The following is a 24,565-nucleotide window of genomic DNA, read 5'->3' on the forward strand; positions in this document are numbered from 1 at the left end:
CTCAGAGATAACTGAGGTTTTTACACATAAGCAAGTCACAACTGTAAGATGATAAAGCTTTTAAACCATAGTGCCAGCTTTTTTTTTTTTTTTTAAAGCGAGGAGGGGAGGAGGATCAAGGACCCAAATAAAGTATGGAAGGCTTTGGGTTACGGAGATGGATTTTAGAGTATATGTGTGTTTTCTTCCTAGGAAATATTCTTGCTTGAGGAAAATAAGAGTGGTGATTTATGTATAAATGGAATACCTTAATAATGTTAGTGTTCATTAAGAGAACTGAAATAAGCATTATATTTGGAAATAGGGCTTGACTAGTAAGTGATCTGGCAGCATACGTAAGATTTTTCGAGTTTTTCCCAAAATAATAGAGATCAGTTTGTAATGTATAGCTATTTATAGTGCCATGCTCCTTTGTTAACAGCAAGGAGGAAATTGTCAGTAACAAAATAGGAAAACTCCTCAAGGCTATTGAGTTACTGGAATGAGCTAAAGACTAGTGTTTACTAAAATCTTCACTTGAGTGGTGTACTTGTAGATGAATAGCTAGCATTTTTATAGAACATTCTGCAGTGTAGGAAGCTCTTTAACATGACTGATTGTAATGCACAGGTTGGAATTTATTTGTGAAATAATACTACCTTATTTGACAAGGGCAAGGTAGATGGTGGAATCACAGGGGTGAGTGTTAGAGAGCACTTTTAGCCCAGCTTTTCTCATTGATGAGGTATCATTTAATGGATCTAGGTCTTCGGTTTAGAAGGATAATTATCAGGAGGCCATAAACCCCTTGCCCCCATTTCTTTCGGAGACACTTGGTGGCCAAAAGATGGATTCTTCTGAATGAGAGCTCTTTTGCCACCTGTCTTGAAGTGTGTTTGTAGAGTTGCAATGTGTTAGGTAATACAGTCCCAATAGCATGGAAGCTCTGTCTGTAGACATTACTTCCCATATCACATGGTGCGTAATTCTCATCTGGTGCTGTAGAAACACGCAGCACTGTCGCCAAGAGTGAGCCTCAGATACGGGAATAAACAAGTAATCATGTAAGTTCAGCAAATGAAAGACAGCATCATTTTAAAAGTTGCTAAGATGAATTAAAGTGGAGAAGCTCTTCTTGATTAAAATTCTTTTTATGTGCTCCTGCTGTTAGATTCATTGGGTTCTTGAGACATAAATGGTAGGAAGTTAAAAAGATTATTTTTGTGTTTAGTTTTTTTTCCCCCTCCTTTTGTCTCAAGGGGAGAAGGTATCCAAAAGTTAGCAGCAGTGGTCAGATGTACTAAGTTGTGGAGTATATGATTAGAATATTGCATTTTTAATATACTTTTTAGTCAATGAGGAAAGACAAGCCTCTGCTTCTCCAGTTCAGCATGACGGTGCAGTTACTGTGGTGCTGATGTGGACAGTGCCACATCAGCTTTGTGGGCTCAGCGAGTCCTGGTCTAGGCCAAATCTTTAAAGCCTTTGCTTTTTTTGTCTTTGTGTTTCTGTGGATTTTTCAATTTGGAGTATTATAAGACTTAATCTTCTCAACTTCAAAACTAGGTGGTGGTGGAAGAAATGCTTCTGTGTGATGTGAACGTGCGGTTGTAGAAGCTAGGTCCTTTTGTGTTTCTGTGTAGAAGCCATCTGTTAGTTGGTGGAGACATTGTGCAGGAGTCTCAAGAGTGGTTTGCTGTAACATTAGCTGTCCCTTAGCAAGAAACAAAACGGACGTGTGTTTCTGTCAGGGCACCTCTTTGACTTAATTATGGCCATGGCTCCTGTCTGACCTGCAGCCCTTACAACTTTACCCAGTCCTGCTAGACTTCCTCTAGTGATGGTGTTCCATTGGGATTCTTTCCTCTTTACTGCTTCAGAAAGAGTTTTTTTAAGGTCCTTGAAGCTGTATCTGCACTATTTAAATAGTTTCCTTTATAGTCAGCAGTTATACCCCTCTCCTGCCCAAACACAATTGTCTGTTTGTACAGTTGTCCTAAGTACAAAACTCAGTGCTTTTGTGTGACTAATTTAAACTGAGGGAGAGGAAAAAACCATGCTCTTCATACCATCTTGGAAATGTAACTGCCTTTCTTTATTAAATGTAGACTAAACAAAATGTCCTGTACACAAAGAAGGAAAATCTAATATTTATACTTAAATCTCTGTGTCAACTGGGGACAGTGGGTGTCCTCTGGAATTTTACTTCCTTTTCTGTTAATAAAAATAGCACTAATTTCATTCTGGTCTTTGTTTTTGAAATGAAATGAAATGAACTGAACTGGAGAGTTGTCCCCAGATGGAAGCCTAGTTCTTTGTGTGGAGGATACTTTATCAATGATGCAGATAAGAGGATGAAATAAATGATAAGTGTTTTTACTTTATTTGAAACTTTTTTCTTGATGATGTGATGCTGGCCACTGTCTACTTCTTAAATGACCCAGCTTCCCTGCCTCCCTCTCTTTTTTGACTTGGTATCACCATATTTTATGTGAAGGACTTAGGTATGTGGGTGAATTCAGAAGTCACGTATAACCTTGTGATTGCTGTACAAAATGTCAGAGTAAGGTTTGTCGATACTTTGTGCCCACTTCCAGTAGTTATTAACACTTTCTGTTCACTCATAATAGCAGCTTAACTTGGAGGATTCAGGTTCCCATGTTCTTACAGCTTCGTAAAAAGGGTCTCAGAAAATCACAAGCCTTCCCTGGGGCAGCCATTTGAGTTTTGCTCTTTGGTGGGTGGAGGTAACCCAAACCTGTTAGATCCATAGTGAATAAATATTTGAGAGGCTGTTAGGTGGGGGTGTTCTGTATTAATCTCTGGGTATTAACCTAAGGTTCAAAAGGTTTCTTAAGTCTTTTTACTCTTATGAGGGTGAGAAGTTATCATGCCAAGGAAACAGATCTTCCTGGGGCTTGAGGGGTTGCCTTCGATCCCACCCTGGCCCTTATTGTGGAAGGCCTTCTGAATGGAAAGAGTGCTTGTTCCAAAAGTTCAATTTGGTAGAAAAGGGGACTTGGGTCGAGTTAACTGTGTTCACTATAACCTAAGAATGTACTTGGCAGAGACTCAGCGTAGTGGTAGCATGAGCAAAAGTTTTTTTGTGGAGTAGGTGAAGAAGGAATAGAAGATTTGGGCTGGGATGTGTCCAGATGAGAGGTTGGCCATTTAGGATTGGGAAAACTTGGAGGCACATGTGAAAGAGATAATGGATTTTTATCCACTAATTTTTGTTGTTAGAGATGTCTGCGGACTTTATTGAAAGGGATTTGGGTCAGATGTCCTTCCTGGGTTGTCAAAACTTCTTCCTCTGTGGTGTCCTTGATCCTGGATCTGCATCTCCTCAGTGATTGTTCCAAGCAGCCGGAGTTAACCTCCCTAGGTTTTCCTGTTTCAGTGCCCCTCCCTGCTCAGTGCATCCTGCAGTATGACGGGCTTAAGCCTTCCTCATGGGGCGCTCCTCTTCTCAGGGTGGAGGGTCTGCCTCTGACCTGTGCACAGACCACTTGTTGTTCCGTGTGCCTTTGGTCTGACCAGCTCCTCTGTACTTCTCTACACATTAGCTCTTCTCCATATGCCTGTTTCCATAATTTCTCTGCCAAGAAACTCCTAAATTTCGTCTGCTCTGTTTCAACCAGCTAAAAACTTCAAGTTCATTCTGGTTAAGCATGAAATCACACCAGTGATTAATTGTAGGTATCTCGTGTTCATTAGGTGCCTGCATCTCTCTTTATTATCCTGCTTAAAATTTCTGAGCTTAGATCTTAGAGGGGCAGAGACCATGTGGTATTGATCCCACCTGCTTTTCTAGAGCTAGGAAACCACGCTGTGCGTATGAAAGCATTTTAATGCAGTCTGCTGACGAGGAAAGTGTCTTGTGTGGGAGACAATTTTGGCAGTAGCAAACATGTTTGGCTTTAGCCATAAGAATTGCTTTCTGAGTTTCTGTAAAAAGAGTATGTAAATCAAGTCCTGTTTTAAATGAATATTTTTATAGTACGGAGATCTCTAATCTATCTGTATTGTAATGTTGGAATTTGTATTGAGGGTTTAAGTGGTTTGTGCACCTGGGATGCTGAATCTTTTTTTTTTTCCCTCCTTCTTTTATACATTGTGTCTTAATGGATTGAGGAAAAAATGGTGAAGTTCCAGTCAATCAGTTACATGATGAAGAACAAGAAAAACAATGCAGGTGTATTTGGAGATTATTAATATCCTGATTGTTTACACTTTTTATAGAAAAGGTGTTTACTTTGGATTCACAGGACTCTGCCTCAATATAATTCCCAAACTGGCCAACGGCAGTGAAATGTATGCTGGAAAGATTGGATTTGTAAAGGTTAATTCTGATTTCAAAACCTAGCTACCTTTGTGGCTTTGAGCAAGTTAGTTAATATCTACAGACTTCCATGTTTATATCTGTAAAATGGGTACATGTGTACTTATTCAGAGCTTTATTGTGAGAATTAAATGTGATGACTGTATGTAATATAAGGCTCCTAAGTTGATTGATGGAAGTGTGTAATTAGCTAGTGGTACTGTGTGTTCTCAGAAAGCCAGATATAAACATTAACGGGCAGTGGGAATAGACTTTTTCCCCAGGCCTACCAAGCTTTTCATATTAGAGGGTTTTGGCTGATAAACCTTTAGCTTCTGGGTGAGAGTTGTTTTTTTTTTTTTAAAAACCATTATGTGGAAGGAGAAAACTGATCATCTGTAACAATTCTTCATCATGTGGACCTGGTGGGGTTTGCATAGTCTGACTAATGTTTCCTTTTCTTCTGGACAAAACACAGAGCTCTCCATAGTGGTTTGCAAGACTTTTTGATACAGTTTTTTAAAGGGCACTGGGCTAATTATAGTGCTTAGGACCTTAAAATTGTTTTTCTTGGAATATCTGAATAAAAATGATCTCTTGCAAAGAGAGAAGCACATTAAGAAGCTGTACTGCTTTTTGATGGACTGCTTACTGGTTTCCGTGTGTGTGTAGATTACCACCAGCTGGTAGTGCAAGCAGCAGCAGATGCCCCTTTCACTACTACAGTTGTTAACTGGTTTCCTTCTTTACAACAATAATATTTTGAGGAATATGGTTCCTTGGCCTTCATCTCAAATGATATTTTCTTGAACAACTCCATTGCTTTTTAAGTAAGCAACAGATAAAGCAGATAACACAAGTTCCTGTGTGTGTGTGTGTGTGTGTGTGTGTGTGTGTGTGTGTGTGGTGGGGAAATCTATATAGAGTTGATTATACTTAACAAAGAAATGAGACTATTGCAGCAGACTCAGATCTTTAACTGAAAGATGATTTTGCCTTAGCTCAGATGTCCTAAGGTTTTCTGAACTTAGGGTCTGACTTTCTGGCCAGCTAACAGTATTTTGGCTTTTGTTCTCATCACGGGGGCAGCAGCCCAGTGTTTGCAGGTAGGCCTGCTGATTTTTCTTTTAGAGCAACCACCTGGATTAATAAGTAATGAGACTGGCTTTTGTTTTAACAATGGTCTTGAGACAATATCTCATTTTTCTCAAGCTTGAGAACCTAGTCCAAGTTACAGTGTTATTCTTAGGTATATGTCCTAGAGGAATTGGTTTATTTTCCCACTTTAGGTAAAGATCCTTTTTCCTAATCTTCCTAGTCTTAGATGCAAGACATCTTAGTACCCCTGTGTACTGCTCGAGAATTTAGAGGATTTAATATGCTGTTGCTGTTCTTGGTAGCCTAAAACTGAATTGTGTGGGAGTTCTTAATGTTGTCTGAAACTGTGATGTATTAAGAACCCACAGTTTCGCCAACTTAAGCAAGGTCACGCTGCATTGCCAGCAGATTCACAATTACTGGGACTGGAACTGTAGGAAAAATGGAGCCTTACCAGTTGGATAATTGGGGAACAAATATGACCATTAAAAGTAACTTGAAAGGAAAATGCTCTGGTACCAAGGACAGTAACTGCTCCCTCTTGAATTAGGCTACTTGGATAGTATATACCAGATGATCATGATTTACAGCTTTGGTTGCAGCAGAAAAGTTGCAATTTAAACTCTTCTATATTATCTCAATGTATCTGTGAAGTCCTGAAAAACTATTTTAAAATACTGGGGCATTTTAGTCTCAGGCCACCTTTATTAGCATTTGGGTGGAAGAAGAGTCTTCGAGTGAGCCATCTGTTTTCTGTATTATGTGAGTGTCTAGGTTGAATTCTCCATTCCTGGTTGATCATCCCTGGTAATGTTCTTTGGGAAGCTGATAGAAATGCTCCAAGCTTTGATAGAGGCTGGCTTGGTCTATAGTAAAGTGATAGAATCTCACTAGTACAGTAATAGGATCTCACCAGTTCTCTGCCTCCCAGTTTGCCTCATTAAAGGGTAGTGAGGAGGACCCTTTTAATTTGATCTGAGGTAGTTGAGTGTTCAAATGGAAGGACCTGCTGCATCTGGCATGCTGCATCTGAGGAGACTTAGGCTATATCAGGAATTAAAATTTGGAGAGAATCGTGACTGGAGAAGATGGCATCCCTCTGTTCTAAGATTCTCTCTGATGTGTGGTACCCACATGGTTTTGTTACATATCAGATCTAAGGAAGCTCCTTTGCAAAGTCTGGTGCACGTTGCTTTGTTGCCAGAGTTGCAGTGCACAGCCTGTCTGAACAGACACACAAAACAAGTGCCCAGGAACAGAAAGTCCATCTGAAGAAATACAACACGTCAACACATTTGCAACTTCATTGTGTGTTTGGGGGAGGAGGAAAAAGGGGGTTATAATGAGGGAAGGGGTCGGTCTGTCTTTATAAACAAAACTTGTCCCCTTCCTCTTGGAGGAGTGAAAATTTGTTTTCCTAAGTCAAATTACTTGCTTTTGTTTTCGTTAAGGGGTGCAGTTTTATATAGGGACTATGTTTTAGAGGCATGTATCTTTTAAGTTTGCTTTTTTCCTCCCCCAAGTGTTATATTATTAGACCTCAGCTTGCAAATAATCTTGCTTGTCAGAGAGGCCCATAGTAGCCTGTTTCTGCTCACTCGGGCACTTAGTAAAGAGTCATGCTGCTTTTGTCGTTTTTTTATTTCATAAAATGTTACTACTGCTCTAAATAAAGTAATAGATACACATCAATCAGCATAGTCACCTTTTATTGTTGATTCAACTACCAGGTTTTTACAGAACTCACTCTGCATTTTATTTGACTTGTACATGAATAGTCTTGGCAGACTTAATTATATTAGTGAAAAAGCACTTTCAACAAAATTATATGCTGACATCCCATAATTCATACTTACAGATTTGTGAAACAGATTTATGTAAATCTATCAAATTACTCTAAATGACATTATTTTTTAAAATTGAGATTTCATTTAAATGGCATATGTAGAAAATTTTCATATGAAAAATTTTATGTGAAATGTGTATAAAAAATTGTATCTCACATCACACCCTTATAAAGACAGAATACTGTAACATTTGAGCATCTTGTCTCCTTTTGTTCTGTAACCATCTGGTGCAATGTAGGGACATGGGGAGCATGTTTATAAGGGCATCTCTCTTCTAAACCATAAGTTCCTGGAAGGCAGACGGCTGTTTGTTCGTTTGTTCGTTCTTTTTTCATTAGCTTGTTTGTTCATTCATTCTTTGAATGAACATGTTAATAGTCTGTGTAGGATCTTCTGTGTCAGGGACTATGCTCAGCTTGTCCTCGCTCAGCAGTCTAAGGAGGGGACATCCAAATTGACTGAATACCCTGAGCACTAAGATAAAGGTATAATGTAAGGGATGTGGAAGGACAGGGGAGGGGCGTTTAACAGTGAGCATTGGGAATGGGACAAATTGTGGGACAGGAAAGGGTCTCAGAGACCCTGTGACGTGTTGAACAAATGATGCTAAATGTTGGTGAGAAATATGTAGGTTGACTTTTTAATTGTTAAATACAGAATTTTATTTTCTACAATTCCATGTTGGGAGGAATCTCACTTAATATTGGCTGGATAAAATTAAATTAATGTACCAGGTTTATAGTCAGGAATTAACGGTGATCTATTGCCTTCACCTCTAAACCTGAGGGGGTAATTTGATATTTGGAACATTGGTAGTAATTTGAAATAGAAAAGACTAAATAAAGTGACCTTTGAATTAAAATGGGTCCAGAAGATTGTGTATTTTTAATTAAAATATGCAATTAAAATTTTAATTATAGTATGCTATTAAAAGCCATGTAGGTGGCAAGGGAACGGCTGCTGCTTTGAATTAATGCACAGTTTGGGATAAATTGGAGTTTACTGTGTGCTTCCCATGAGCACCTTGTCACTAAACAGATTCTATTCCTGCTTTCTTCTCCCAGCTCTGACCCCCACACGGCTCTCAATGGGCCTCAGTCCCATTCAGAGGGCCCTTGGAGTGTTTCAGCTCTGTGCTTTCGATCACTTGACCATGGTGCTAAGCAGCTTGTTTATAACTGTTCTCCTTCTGCCAGGAGCAGTTTATAAGTGATTTTTCTGTCTCTTGTGGAGAAGCTATCCTCTTCTGCAGCACACAGTTAGATTTAAAATAGGAGGGTGCAAAACAAAAGGCATTCAGACACATGCTGTACAGAATACTGCGTGCTGAAGTGTGGTGTTGACCTGGAGTTTTCAGTACCTGCGTGAAGGTCTTAGGCCGTGTGACTGTTCAGATAGCTTCCTCCATAGTGAAGTTCTGGAATCCCTGCTATGGCTGTGAGGACCAAGGCTGTGATTAATGGTTCCGAAATCCCTAAGAGCATGGCCCCACAGATAGCTTGTGAGGATAGCTGGGGGCGAGTGGTTTTGACCTTATTCTTGATGTTGAGTTACCAGAGGAATGTTTTGACTTGAAAAGACAGAATTTATTTGTCTTGAAGGCTTTTTTGGGTGAGCCTTAGCTTTGTCACTTTCTTCGGAATTTTCTTTTGATTATGATGCTTTCCATAATTGTTACACTTGGAATTTAAATGTAGAGCTTTATAAGCTTTTTAAAGATGGGATTCTTGGTTTTGGGATTGTCAGTATGCACATGCTAAATTCAGAATAGCTTAAAAAATAGATTTGGAGGATATGGATCAATGATTCTTGGTTTCCAAGCCTTTCCTGGTGGTTTGTGACTGTTACTAGCTGATGAATACAAAAGCAGGAAAAAGCAGATCAAGGCTAAATATTTTTTCTTGATGTTTGATTTGCTACTGCTTTAAAAAAAAATCTGCACTCACTTATCATAACCTGAAATAGACAGTATATAAATAAGGTGCCTTTACGTTGTCATAGGAATGAATAATAGCATAGAAATTCATGTATAGTGAAACTGACATTTGCACAAGAATTACATTTGTCTCAAAACAACTTTTTGTGGTAGAGCCCTGTTAGAAAATACCTGGTTTACATTCTCAGGCGTCCTGAGAATGGTCTGGGTTTAGATATAAACTAGTTGTCAATTGAATGGAGAAGAGCATAGCATTCAAGATTCCTGGATTCACGTGTGACCTCTACTTCCTGCCTGCTTTTTTGATTTGAGGAAGCTAATTGACTTTGCCCAGCTTTTAGGGAACATTTCTTTTTCAAGAGAGAAGAATGTGAGTATGTCCCATGATCAGTGTGAGGCTGAAATTAAATAGTAAAACACTACACAGCTGAAAGGTGAGAATGAGGAGAGTCTTGTCCATCTTGGTATCAACTGTGATGCCTTTATATATTCTAGGCTTCTGATACTTTTGCTGACTTGATTAAACTCTCTTTAAAATGGAAACCTGTGAAGTTCTGAACTTCCTTGTAGTTCACAATGCCAACACATGAATGCATCTACTACAGTGGATTTAGGAATGCAGCAAATACCTCCTTTCATATTACTTGGCTTGGGATAGTAGTGACAGTTTGTTTACCTTAAACACTAATTGATGGGTGTTGCTCTTCCTAATAATTCCACTAAGCAAATTAGTACCTTTGTGGCAGAGAGTTCATTTGGGGATAAATATTGTTTGAGTGTTCTCAATTTCCAGTAGTTGACATCAGGCTGATTCATCGTCACAGCTAGCTATATTTGCCTGAGGGGGTCAGGTCAGAGACCCATTCAGTGAATGGACCATCTGATGGTGACATGGTTGATAACAACTTTGGTTAAATGGGATAACACTGCTGCTTCTCTCATTCGTTCATTTAGGAAACTTTTGAGAACCGACAGTGTGCTAGGAATGAGAGCTCAGAGGCCAGCACAGGAGATGTCTAAGCAGGGACTCAACTTGGTAGGACAGGCTCTTCACTTTACCCGGTGACCCAACTTCAGCGGGCTCTGCTGTGCTGGAGAGTGACCTCAAGAGGCAATAGACTGTTTCTGTGTAGAAGAAAGACATCCACTTACACGTTAAAAATACATCTGTAAAAAGGCAGTCTTCCTTGCAGAGTCACTTCGTATGTATTTGGTCGCTCTCAGGGTTCCTGGAAGCCTTATTTGTAGCCTCACTTTATCTCTCACCATTAAAACTGTGATTCTCAACCTTGGCTCCATGTTAGAGTCACCAGTGTTTAAAAAACCTGTTATCAGTGCTTCTAAATAGACTGAAAAAAGAAAAATCTTTGGGAAAGGAATTCAGACATCCGTTTTTGTTTTTGTTCTTGTTCTTGTTTTTGTTTTTTCCTAAGCTCTGTAGATGATTCCATGGTGTACCAGGGTTGAGAAAGGGCCTTGATTAGAAGCTGCTAAAATACAGGTGTGAGGGTAGTGCGACTAGATAGGAGAAGTGGACCCGAGCTAGTACAACTGATAATTGGATTTATTTTGTTATAGAATAGCAGCGTGACAGAACCACTCAATGTCCGGTTTACCATTCCTCCTCCCCTTATATTTATCGTGTGTTTCTGGTGTAATTTTAAACGAACACATGTAAACTTTTTAGCATGGAGTAGATGTATGTTACTTTTCCTCACTTTATTTTTTGCCTAGAATGATCTACCTCCATCAATAGTGAGTGTTCTCGTCACTGCCTCAGCAACCTCATTGGGTAGGAGTTATCCACATTTTAGAAATAAGGAAGTTAACATCTCAGAGAGGTTACATAGCTTCTTCCAAGTCACGTAACTGGTAAACAACAGAGCCAGGATTAGAACTCTTGTGTCTATCTCCACAGCCTGAATTTTTTTGCATCATTAACTGCTTCCTTGAGCAGATTTTTTTTAATGGTCATCCAGTTTGAATCCTGCTCAGTGACAGTGGAACTGCCGCACGTTTCATAAGAGGGCCCTATTCATGCAGAAGACACATGATAAATGTCGAATTAGGAAAAAGCTGAATGCTTAAAAATACAGTGGTTTCACATATAACTTTTTAAAAATAGAACTGTGAGTAAAACAAAATCTCTGAATAGTGTGAGAAAAAATAATGAACTGAGTTAGTTTTAGCTCTCCCCTCACCCTCCTTAAAAAAAAACAACAAAGCAAAACAGGAAAAGAAATGCAATGTGATAAAAGGTGTAAGTTAGCAATGATTATCCCGAATAATGACAGTGGTGTTTCCATAACAAAATAACAAGTTTTCATGGTTATGGGTATTGTGTTTAGCCTTCTCTCTTGTTCTTTTTTCTTTTTGTTTGTTTTGATAGTTACAAGGAACCACATCAGGGTAACCAGGGTGGCCATTCTAAATATCTGTATTCATAAGCACTTGGATCCTAGGTGCCCCTTAAAAGGAAAAAATCCTTCCCTTGGCTATGAACTTGATGCATAAGTGGTATTTAATAAAAAGAATTTGGACCTTTAATGGGAATCTTCCAGGAGACCCTCAGTTGGTTTGGTTTGACTTTTGGTTAGGGACTGAACTTTTTTAATGTCCACTTTTATCACCATCTCTGTAGTGTATCTTGCCTTTTCAAACTGAGAAACTTTCCCTTAGTTGGAAAACTGAGACCTTTAGGATTAGCTTTACTTATGTGTGCATTCCATTGATTCCCATCTCTTGTGACTTCCTGTTTCTTGAGAGTCGGGACATCAGTGAGCCAACTCCACATTTTTTCAGTTTTGTTGTTTTTGTTTATGCTCTTTTTCTTTGCTTTCCATGTGTTCTCATGGGCTTGAGCATCCTCAGTGTAAATCTTAGTGTTTCTATTTCCCTGTATTCCTTATCTAGGTTATTAGACCCCTTTTAGAAAATTGGATTCCGTTTATAAGAAGCTCTCCTCTAAAATGAATATACATGTATGCCTGCACACATGTAATTTACACGTACACACAGACATAACACTCAGGATTTTTCACCATTTTAAACTCTGAAGTAATTACTTGGGTAAAGGCTGTACATTTGTCAGGGTACTATGTACAGAACACTGACAGATTTTTGGTTGATGCTTTTTGCCTTCCAATTTTATGGGTAAGGAAGCTGAAGCTGAAAAAGTCGTGCCCGTGAAGCCCACACAGCAGCTTGGCGGAGACTTGCACCCACAGATTCTGAGGCTGAATGTTGTATTGCTGCTGGGTGCACTGACTCAGGCAGGACATGCACGATGAACACTCTGGGGAGGTGTGTTTTTTAAAACGGCGCAGCTTTGCCGAGTTCTAACTGATGTTTAAACTTGCAGATGTGGTAGACAGGAGATGAAAAGGGCCACATGCATATTTCTAGGAGAATTAATGTAGACTTCTTTTTACTCTTGTGAAAGTGTGCTGGTGTTAATGACAAGACCATATGCCAGAATGAAAGTGGATGTCTGTCATCAGTGGTGTAGAACTAATGTGTGCCTTTTTCCCCTTCCCTTTCATTAGGGCAGAGCTTGGGATATGGCTTTGTGAACTACATTGACCCTAAGGATGCAGAGAAAGCTATCAACACCCTGAATGGATTGAGACTTCAAACCAAAACAATAAAAGTATGTTAAAATTTTTTTTCTATCTACTTCCAGAACAGAGGTTAAAAAAATTAAGGTCTGCTTGTAGTTCTTTCCTTCATTCATTTTATGCCCGTGTAGACACTTCCACTGGGAGGCATAGCAGAATTCTTTTGTTTGTTGCATGGTGGAAGAAACTTGATTCATGAGTGCTACATGAGATCACTTGTGTATCAAAAAGGGACAGAGCAGCAACGTTCTTAGATAAGTACTTTATGAAGCCTGCTGAATTAAATCTCCTACCTCTATAGAGAGTTAACTTGCCCTATAACTTGAGGAAATCTTACACCATTTCTTCTTGTGCAAGGATCGACACTCTTTTTCTGTAAAGGACCAGGTAGTAAATGTGTTAGGCTTTGCAGGTCATATGGTCTCTGTCACAGCTTCTCAGCTCTGCCCTTAGAGCATGAAAGCAGACAGCCACCACATGAAGCAATAGATGTGGCTGTGATCCTATAAAACTTTATTAATGGACACTGAAATTTGAATTTCGTGTAATCGTCATGTGTCACAAAAATAAAAATTTTGTCTCAATTACTTAAAAATGTAAAAATCATCATTAGCTCTCAGGTCACAGAAAAACAGCTCCTTGGACTATAATTTGACTATTCTAGCAGATTCAGCTTACTGATGTAACTTACTTGTAAGAGCATACACGCCACACAGGTTATTTTTCCTGTTACGTTTTTCTTTTTCAAGACAAATGGTAAATAATTTGGGGGATGTTTTTCCACTCGTGTATTTTCAAAATTTTGATATAGATTCTCTGGGACAATTGGATTAATCCAGTCTGCAGTGTAGGTTTCTTTACCTTTCGAAAATAAAAGGGATATAGCCTCTGGCAAACTCTTAGTACACATGCCATCAATTTCCGCTCTGTTGCCCGGTGCAGACACTGCCTATGAATCATGGCAGTCTTTCTCACCGAGCTTGGATGTGGCTTCCAAGTATTTTTCAAAATAGTGTTGCAGACAACCTCTATCAATTGACTCAAGTTGCGACCTATTTTCCACCCTTGATTTAAGAAGTCAGCTCAGACTATAGCCTGAAGTGGTGAGAGGAAGTTAGTCAAGGCTAACTGTGGCATCCGTCTTGCTTAGAGACTTGTCGAGAAGATTTCTGCTCATTTTTCCAGTTATCTGGAAATGCAGTGTCATCTCTGTGCTTAGAAGTTACTTCTTTCAGATTTGTCAGTTAAGGTAATTCATTAGCCCTGGGTAGTTTTGACATCTCATTCTTTATGTTTATTGGCCGGGAGGAAAAATGCCTCCCACCTCTGTCTTATCTGAAGGAAACTGTATGCAGAGGCCCCCAAATGTACTTCAATGTGAGATGTCCAAGATTCTACATGTTTCTTGGTCAAGAAAATGCCGTACGAAATGTCTGATTCATCCTCTAATCAGAAAATGAACTGGTTACTAGGCTGTCAAAGTTTGAAGAAAAGATTTCTAACACATTCTAAGATCACAAAGACTTAAGTTTGTTTTGCCCTTGGTTTTTCAACCTGAGCTATTTATTCTAACTGTCTATACTTCTCTGCATACTCTGTGCCACATAGATAAACCTTTTTATAATACTGTTAAAGTGTAATAATCAAGTGTTCTTAAAAAGGAGACATCTCATGTCCAGTTACCTTCAGATTGTTTTTTTTTTGGGTGCTCTTTCCTCCTGCAGATTTTCATGAGCCTCCCCAACTTAAACTGATTTCAGGATTGCTACTTATCTTAGTTTTGAGGTCCTGCATTATGGTTAAGGAGAAAATGGAATAGATGGTTGGATTGACGGACCCTTTTCTACATTCCAGAAATAACCACCCTCATTTCATTCTAGTGAGTCAGTTCTTTTGCAGTAAGGTCCACAAGGAGGAAAGAAGTGCAGGGAAAGCAGGTCACCATAGAGGAAATGTCCATGGCCCACAGAGAGACCATTGGTGACAGCTGCTCCTCACTGTCCCTCACCCCACCTTCTCTTCAGGGCCCAGCTGCTCGGACAGAGTACGTGGAAGAAAGGACAGTAACGCCTCGTGGCTTTTACACTGTGACATCTGCTACTTCTTTTTGGATTTTCTAAGATGGGGGTGAGGACAGTCGGTAAGCAGCAGGCTACTTCTTTCCCTGCCCCCATTCGGTTCCTGTAAAAATACAAGATAACAGCTGGTATCCTCAATTTGGCCCAGTTTCTCTGAAGCAAAGCAGACCATTTTCCAAAACTACGCAGCACCGTTTTTGTCTGTCAGTTCATTGTGTGTGTGTGTGTGTGTTTTCTTATTTTCAATCAGACTTGTGTTCTTATGCCACATCTTGAGCTAGGTTATTCCTAGTGTTCACTGCGTTAAAGTACCTTTGGGAAGCTGTATCTAAGCCTTTCCATTCCCTGTTCTGTTGATTAGTCTCTTTTTTCCTTCCTCCAGTCCATCCAAGCTAATCTTACAAAAGCACCACTTTCCTCATATTCCTTCTCCCTCAAAATTCTCTCATATTGCCCTATAGTTTGACATCATTTGGCTCAACTTCTGGGTGACCCAGTGTTACTACCGTTCTCCACAGCAGTCAGACTGGTTCTTCACTTGCAAGCTGATCCTATTCCCGGCCTCTGCACGTATGCTCACGTGGTTCCTACTTCCTGGCGTATTCTTTCCCACTCAGTTTAATAGCGGCCATCCCATGTCTTCTGGAACCCATCTGTAGTTCTCTCTTCAGCTGCTGCCTTCCTGGGTTGTTCTAACTCAGGCTGGGTTCCCCTCTTCTTTGAAATATATTCTCCTTTACCCATGATGAACTATGGAAGTTTCAGGGTTGAAGAGACCCATATATGATTTAGATTTAAGCACTGCTGTCTGCTCCCAGTGAAAGACTGAGACCCGGGTAGTGATCATAGAGTTTAGCTTAGGCCAGGCAGTTGAGGACAGAGCTGTGACTCAGATCCTTGCCTTTTGACACCTGCCCTAAAACTCTTGCCGTGACACCTTGCTTTCCTTCAGAAAGCTGCAGTAGGTGAATTCACATGTATGTCATAAACCAGTGTACAGGTGTTTGTGCACTCCTCAAGTTCAGGTTTCTGTTATGTCTTCAGAGCCACCTAGCATTTAATAGGCATTTGCTAGAATTGCTAGTCAGTGGCATATTGAAACAGTGAATCAAGTGCTGTGAAAGGTGGTTTATTTAGCAATTTCTCCTGAGGCTTCCTAATAGCATTACCCCAGTAGAGTTTTGTACAGTAGATGGATGGTATATTGAATAAATAACGAATACTCAGTATTTCTGCAGTGAGTGAGGCGAAGCCCCTCAGGCACTGTGAAATCTTAAAGCAGGTATTCCCAAACTTGGTGGCATCAAAATCACAAGATGAGTGGGTTAGAAATACAGGTTCTAGGTCCCACTTCATACCTACTCGATCAGGGTTTAGAGGTGAGGCACAGGAGTCTCTTTCTCAATATGCTTCCCAGATAATTTTGACAGCGAGTCTAAGACTTAGCACTTAGGAACCACCAAAATTGTATGCTTTTTGAACAGGTGGGTTTTCTGAATACTTGGTATTTTTGCATCATTGCATTTTGGTTTGTTTTCATCTTTTACCTTTGGTAATCTTCTGATGGATAATTCTCTGAGCTGGAATATATCATGGTTTTTTGTTTTGTGTTGTTTGTTTTTTTTGAGCATGAAAAATGACAGTTTAGCATTCGGAGTAAAAAGTAGTTCATCCAGGCTTCACTTTTTAAAAGGTGTGTCTTAGAAATTAGAAAAACTTAGTATGTTCACTTCATGTTATGAAGGGATTTATTGATTATTAGTACTAGCATTCACAGGTTAAAGTTTCATGGTGATTATTCTTTTCTCTCAAGGATCACTTCTTTTCCTGGTTGGGTCAGCGTCCCAGCAGCTCACGTTGCTGATGGTGATGTCACACAGCCTTGAACTGCATGGGAGGCAGTCCTAATGGGAAAAGCCTGCCTGTGTTGTCCTGAGTAATCAGCTGGTGAATAAACTGAATATTACAAAATGTTTGTAACTTCTGATGTTAGAGAGGGTAGTAAAATGATAGTATATGCACAGTTCTTTCCGCTCCTTAAGGAAGGTGTATTTTGTTGCTTGGGTTAATGGTATCGGACTTAAATTCATGATTAGCAGGGTGAAATCATTTATTTCCAAAAGTACTTACAGACTCCCCTGCCCCACCCCACATCAAGTACTGTGAGTTGGCGATTATCACATACACAGTAAAAGGGAAATCTCTCAACTTCTCCCCCTCCTACAGTGGACCCAGAAAGCTTTATTATTCCAGAAAGTGGGCTTGCCCTATCTGAAAGTAGGAGGAGCTGTTATCTCGAGGAATGGAACTTTTCATTGCTATTGATAGATACTATCCCTAGAAATCCGTGTCTTCTCTCCCCTGCAAAAGAAAAAAACTGCCTGGAAATACTGCCACCATAGAAAAACTGCCTAAATTTGGTTTAGATTAAGTAATTTTTTTCTTAATCATTCAGACATAGGAGGAAATCTTACCTTCGCTTAAAAATTATTGATATACATTAATGTGAAATGTCTCATATTAAAAATAAACTCCCATTTAAGCCCGTATGGAGAAGCTTGTAAAAAATTGGAATATTAATTATAAATAGTAGTATCTATCCCTGAAAGTGTTGACTTTGTTAGAGAGCAGTTAAATAAAGCTTCATGAATCTTTATTCTAAGCTACCGTATTGCTTTTAATTTTTGTTAAATTTATACGTTTTCCTAACTAGCTTTTCCTTTTCTCAGTAAATGTCACATTTGCAGACTTTTTTCTGTGTGGCTTGATTTATATCCCTAATATAGGAGGAGTATAGAACCACAGTTCTGAAATCTTACCGTCCCTAATGTTGTATAGGTGATTTACCTGGCTCTGTAATCTTGGACTTGTTTTTTAACCTTTTAAGTTTCTATTTACATCTGTAAAATCTTTGAAATTAATTAATTTACTCATCCCTGAGTGTTTATTACCTTACTCTTTTTTTTTAACCTTTCCTTAGTTTGCCCAATTGCTTACTAAGAAAAGGTGTAATTGTTTTCTTTTTTTTTTTTAATGGGCTCATGGTTATCATATGGAAGGGTTTCATTTAGAATGCATTTACAACGAACGCAGCATACTGTCCAGAGGAGATAACACTTTGAACCATTTCCCTTTCCCACTGTTGAACATGTGGCAGCCACAGCCAAATTTGTACTGGGAAACACTTTTCTTGGTCACGCTTCCTTTTGGTTCAGGATTATCTGGGATGGGCCTGGTTTTTATTTCTTGTTGTAAGCTGTACTTTCATACAACCTTGTTCTGATCGTGAGCAAACAGCCTTTGAGTGCTGCATAAGTCGGCTCCCCACTGTAGAAAAGGAAAGGGCATGGAAGCAGGGATGCAGTGAGGCTTGATGGCAGGTTGCCCCTTGGTGGGTGCCCCACTGAGAGTATCTGCAGCACCATTCTGGGGCGTAGGTTTTATAATTGCAGGAATGCCGAGAGTTCATGGTATGTCCAGGGAGTTTGAAAGCAGATGTTAGGGAGATCATGTAGAGTTAGCTGGAGCAGAAAGCAGGTTGGGGGAGTAATATGGAAATGAGCCTGAGAGCAGATAGGGATCCTGAAAGGGACGTGTACCCTGCGGAGGAGTCCCGGCTTCATATTGGAGGTGAGGGAGAGCCACCAAAGAGATTTGAGCAGAGCAGTGACAGAATTGGCCCTGAGTGTTTATAAGGAGAGGAAGGTCTGCTTTGCATTTAAATGCCATGTCTCTCATCTCAAGTCACCCTGGTGTTCTTTTGGCTTATGTAGCTGATATTGTTCATAGAAGTGCAAAGTGTAGATGGATATAGAAGTGTGGGCTTCACAAATTTATAAAGCGTCTCCTATGAAGATGCTTCCGTCAGTTCAACACTGGAGTATAGATCCTCCTTTATCATTTACCTTTTATCTTGTGATCAGACGTGGAAAATTTGGAAGTAACAGTCTGAAGGACAGACCTCAAATTAACTGGCAGCTTGTGAGATGTTAGCCTAAATTGTTATTTCGCTGCTCAGATCTCTGTATGGGGATAAGAAAGTTGATAATGTACTAAATAGGAGTGGAGGCAAAAATGGAAACTTTACATAAATGGTTTCTGTATCTTTTAAGAAATACAGACTGTGTGTTTTGCTAACCTCATTTTTAACCCATGGTCTGGAACTTTCTAGAACCACGTGCCAGATGTTAACGGCACATTGCTACATCTGATTATCAGAAACTCTTCCATGTATTTAAATAAAATTTTTCTATCTATATTCAGTCCAGTTTCACAGTCCTTACATGCAATGAGGAATAACAGATTTTTTTTTTGAGCAGTGTGGTATTTGTGTCATGCCCATCATATGTTTTGTGGAATGCTTTATTGTCAGCTTTGATTTTTTTTTTTTGAACACAAAACGCCCCAGAGGTGGTTCCTTTTTGGAGTGTCCTAGAGTGTGTGGGTAGACAGCCTAACAGGGTCCAGAACTTGATTGTCCTGACTTCAGGCCTGCTGTGTTCTGTGCCTTCCAGGCTCCTTCCAGACTGGGACTCAGACGTTGGAAGTTTGCAGAGGGAGATAACTTGACATTCTCTGAACAGCTATTCAGTAGATACTTTTCCACAGTCGTTGGAGCAGAGACTGAGTCTGAACAGAGGGAAGGGTGAGGAGGAGGCTTTTTGGTGGCAGTGTCCTTGCTCGCTTCTTGTCTGTCCCTGCTTGTGAGCCACGGAGGGTGCTGATGGGAGAGCATCTTAGCGATTGGTCTAACCTATCTTCCTTAGGAGGGACTTGACAGATCATGTTATTACCCAAGCCTGCCCCTACCTTTCCTGTTTCATAAAGGTGCATCAGTAAAGGCGTTTCTGCGAGGCTGTGTTAGCATTTGTCTGCTTAACTTTCCTGCTGCTCTTTTGGGGAAGGATAGGGCTTGTCTTTCATTGATACCTCGGGAGAAATAGTACTCGGTTGGTTTGGTGACCTTTGTCTGTTATACCAGGCTAGCTTGAGAGGTTAAGATAGATACACTACCTTCTGAAAAAGAGTCCCTTAATACCTCTCTTTGTCTGCTTTGTGTAGTGTTTTCACAGGACTCTTAACCTTGCGCTTGTCTGGATTCATGCAAAAACAGTAGTCTCTTGCAGCCAAATACTCCCTTTGACTGATGAAATGAAGCTCAGGTGAAGGCATTTATTCAAAAACAATATATCTAACAGTACTACTAGGACCAGAAATAGGTCATGTTGACTGGTGCTGGCAGCTTTCTACGGTTTTCTTTCCATGTCACATTATTGATATTCAAGTGTTTTGCTTGGAACCAGGTTGTAGATACCACTATAGACAAACTGAGTATTGGCTTGGGTGCCTTCTTCTGGGGCTTTAAGCACCATGAGACATTCCAGACCAGATCTATGCCTGGTGGTGGGAAAACTGCTGTCTTTCAGACTGGCCAGACCTCCAGCTTGAGAAGAAAACTGGTATCTGGAGGTCCTATTTAGCAGATAGGTGAGTTTACATCGGTTTAAGCATGGCTTTGGTAATTGGACAGTATAAGAATCATTATGGTAACTTTCTGAATCTCTGTTTTATAGGAGACCACTCATTCTTCAAGAATATTTTTCCTGGTGGGTTCCCCTGAGTACTAGATGCTAGTTTAAAAATGATAGAGAAGTGTGTTTGTCTCTCTCTAAATTTGTGTGGACTCTAGAAAAGCATGTGTGATCCCTTTTCTTTTATTTCCACCTGTGCAAGATTCTCCTTTAGCAGCAGCCACAAGTACTACATCAGAATTCCTTGTGGAGATTTTGCTTTGGGAAGTTTCTTGGCATGCTATTTATGGGCAAGTAAGAGAGGCAGCTATATTTTGAAAACAATACAAGAATTCTGTTACTTAACCCCACACCCACCCCCATGAAGAACTTGAAATGTACATTAGGACTTGGAGTCACAAGTCCTGGATTTGTGTTTTGGGTCTGTTATGGTCTAGTTTTCTCATTTATAAGTATAAAGATGGTACCAGACTACATAGTTACTCTGAGACATTTTGCTTGACATCTGGAGGTAGAACCTGCTTGTGCTGGCCTGTTGTTTTTGGAGACTGAAGATCAAGAATGTTCTATTGTTCAGCCTTTGTTTTTTTATATTTAAGTGGTATTCTGGAAGTCTAGTTGGGGACAAATTAAAAAATCTACTTTTACTCTGAAGAAAGTAGTCACATTTATTAATTCTTTGGTTTAATTTTGTTGGATATTTTAAAAATGACTATAGTTACCCTGTGTTACAGAAAAGTGGACTTTGAAAAAAATAAATCATGCTAATACGCTCTTTTTTGGGTCATTAGTACCAGGTTACTCCTCCTAGGGGAATGAGAAATTTAATCCTTCCTGCATAGGTTCTGGCTTTGCTAATGAGTCTTGAAATGACCCTTAGGTGAGCCACAGGAAGGATGAGCAGGGCACCTGCCTGGCCCTGGAAACTGGTACTAATTCAGAAAAAGCTTTAGTTTCTACATGTTTTGTTAATTGACTCTAGAAATTTGACCATTTCTGCTTGCTTTACCCAAACAACCCTGTTCATATTCCTGGAAAGATTCCAGAGTCACAGAGAGTGGCTCCAACCCCCATAGATAGACGCACAGCAGTGCAGAGACTGGCCAGGCTGACGGCCTCCCTAACCCAGCTGAGCCAGATCCAGCCAGTTCCATTCTTGGAAGTGCCTTTGGTTAATGGGTTTTATGGGCTTGGTTATACTTTTACATTTTGTATTTGTTGGTGATTTATAGTCACATGTACTTTACTTTCATGCTACCTGAGAATGTGTCTTACCATCTGGAAGCCAACCCTGGTGGGTGGCGAGGAGGAGGGCTTGACAGGTGTGATTTTTGTGAGCTTTCCGGGAAACCTGAACATGCCCCAGAGTTTGAGGATTACCTCCTTAAAATCCCTCTCCATAAGGGACTGCTAAAACTTTTTAATGTACATCAGAATCACTAGGGTGGGCTGGTTTGTAAAATGGGCATTTCTAGAGCCCAGTCAAGACTTTGTGAATATGATTATCTGCAGAGTGAGGCCCAGGAAATTGTAGTTTAACAGCCACCAGAGGAGATTCTTAACAGGTTATGGTCTGACGTGAGAACCATTGTTTAGTGGACCTTGATGGTTTACAGATCTACGTGTAAAGTAGATTTCCATTTGTGTGTTCCATCATAACCTATCTGGAATGCTTCTGATTAACAGATGTAATTTTAATGACTCTTATGCCATTCTTAAACCCCGACCCCCTTTGTCTCTCTTTCTCTCTTTCACACACACACACACACACACACACACACGCTCATTTTCAGAGCATTTGAATGTCATCAAATACTACTGTCATTGCAAGCACATAAACATCTTTTAATATTTGATTCTGAGAGTGGGGAATTTACAGGATGGTTCTTCTGGGGGCCATTCATTTAAAAGGGTTATTTCATAGTATCGAGATGGGGAGTTGAATTATGTGATCCAAAACGGTTGAGAATCCTTAGATTATGAAAGTTCCTTTTACAGTACAATTAAAGTTTGTCTCATGTATATAAGCTTCTAACCATACCCCTCTCCCACCCTACCCAGTATCTGGACACTTGAACTTTCTAGTCAGGATCTGAACAGATGGGAATTTGCTCTGTTTTCACAAGGACTCCCCTACATAGCATGTTACAGGTATTTAAAGAAAAAAAAATTTACTGTATCTCGCCTTAATTTGTGAACCTTTTGACCTATAAGCTGAATTTTGTCCCAAAGCTATGTGGAAGCAGCGTGTGCATACTGTTGCCAAGAGGCTTAGCATGTCTCTGTTCTGCTCAGATTTGCAAAAATGGGTTTAAAAGTACTTGTCACCAACTTGCGGAATTTTCTTTAGTGTTCTTCATTAAGCAGTGTCTTGGGGGAATTGTGAAATATGCATTATCTGCAAACTGCTCTGGAGTACAAAGTCAAATGAACTGTGAAAGTGAGGGCTAAAAACACCCCTCTCACCTTTGTACTTTGTTCTTTGAGTATTAAAGAACATTGATCTGCCAAGTGGCAAAGGGGATACTGTTTGGCGGTTTAATTACAGCCAGTGAATGTTACTGATGCTATCAATCAGCGAGACCCAAGGAAAGGGCATGGTGCCAGACCATTCTGTGCTCCCGACAGTGTAATTAAATACCGCAGGACTGGATTCTCAAGGTAGAGTGAGGTGCTTCTGCACATCTGAAGTAGCAGAGCACTTTGTCTTGCAGCAAAGGTAAGAAAAGGTGCTTATCCCCTCCTTCCTGCCACTCTGCATTTCTGGAGGAGTTCAGTGAATGGCAGTGATAGTCTCTTCTTTGTGTACAGTTAAGGTTGTCAGTGTTTTCCTTGAGAAGCCTTTCTCTTGCAACATCTTCACAACTGTCATACAAAAGGCTTTAGGAATACAGTAATTACTTTCTGTTAAAGGTGTTTGGGGAAATATACAGCCCCGGTGTCTAATAGATACTTGGAGAATGAGAGATTGTCTTCGAATGAGACTATTAGGCCTGCAAATCAGCTCATTTAAAAAAGCTTTCCCCGTGATTATTCTCTAATGTCTGATCATGTTGAAAGAAAAATATCTTGGTAGTTTTGAAGTTATAAGACATTCAGTAATATTTCAGGGGTTATTCCTTTTGAATTACCTACAGAGCAGCACATTTTTCATAGTTGTATAACTTATGTCAGATCCACAAAATACATGTAGGTAAAACTATCTTTGGCTCCGGGGAAGGCTTGTAATAGCATTTCTATTATCCTTTTCCCCTTTTATCATATGTTTGTATGTATACACACACACACACACACACACACACACACACATGTATCTCACACACAAATCTCCATCTAGACCTGTTTGAGAGAGAAATGCCATAGGCAATCCAAAATGTTTCCTGTTACTACCCCCTCTTTTTTTTTAAATTACTGTGTGGTTTGTACTGATCGAGGCTTACCAAAGACAATCTACCCTTGAAAGAAAGTGGATTGGTTTCCTAACTTCCTAAAGAGTATACATGTGTACACATACACAGATACTAGATCCTGACGGATGGGTCACGTTGGGCCTGAAAACAGTAAATCTTGGCTATTGAGGTAAACGTGCAGTACAGGTATGGGCTGCAGAGTGTTAGCATTTACAACAGGTGTTTGAAGTGGGATTGCCGAAGTAAACTATCTTACCCTTTGTTTAAAAGAAGGTTGTTAGAAATTTTCCTTCAGAAGTTTGAGGAATAATTTTTTAACTGTTAAAAAATTTAACAGTTTAATTTTTAAACCATGTAAAAGTTTTAGTAAAAGTGATTATTTCATCTTCAGGAGTCCCATCCCCACAGGTTCTTTTTACATTCTGTGGAGCCCTAACAAGACCAGTGGTCAATCTCCAAGTTTATAGGGGAGGTCATGTGCTTGGAGAGTTTTTAATGTCCGTTGTATTTTTCCCCTCCCAGGGCAAAGATATCAATCATAGTATTAAAAATATTTAATTGCAGCTTGTTTTAAGACTGTACAATGGTAGTTACGCAGTCCTGGATAGGAAATATGTGTAATTAAATAATTCTGTAAGCATTTTGAGTGCCTAGTACGTACCAGTCAGCTTTGCTAAATGTTGGAGCAGTGCTAAAATACAACAAGATATGGTCTTGTCTTTGCTGTCATTGTGTAGCAGAGGAGCAT

General features: G+C 39.8%; 1 protein-coding gene across 12 annotated transcripts in view; it reads left to right on the forward strand.

The window, feature by feature from the left end:
* Nucleotides 1-24,565, forward strand: part of ELAVL2 (ELAV like RNA binding protein 2) — a 150,858-nt gene that overhangs the window by 100,031 nt on the left and 26,262 nt on the right. For all 12 annotated transcript variants that reach the window (XM_072959291.1, XM_072959293.1, XM_031677028.2 and 9 more), the window contains one exon: nucleotides 12,727-12,830. In XM_072959291.1, coding sequence (XP_072815392.1) covers nucleotides 12,727-12,830 — 104 coding nt within the window. The remainder of the gene's footprint in view (nucleotides 1-12,726; nucleotides 12,831-24,565) is intronic.

This window comes from Vicugna pacos, chromosome 4 (genome assembly GCF_048564905.1).
Source record: "Vicugna pacos chromosome 4, VicPac4, whole genome shotgun sequence".
NCBI lineage: Eukaryota > Metazoa > Chordata > Mammalia > Artiodactyla > Camelidae > Vicugna > Vicugna pacos.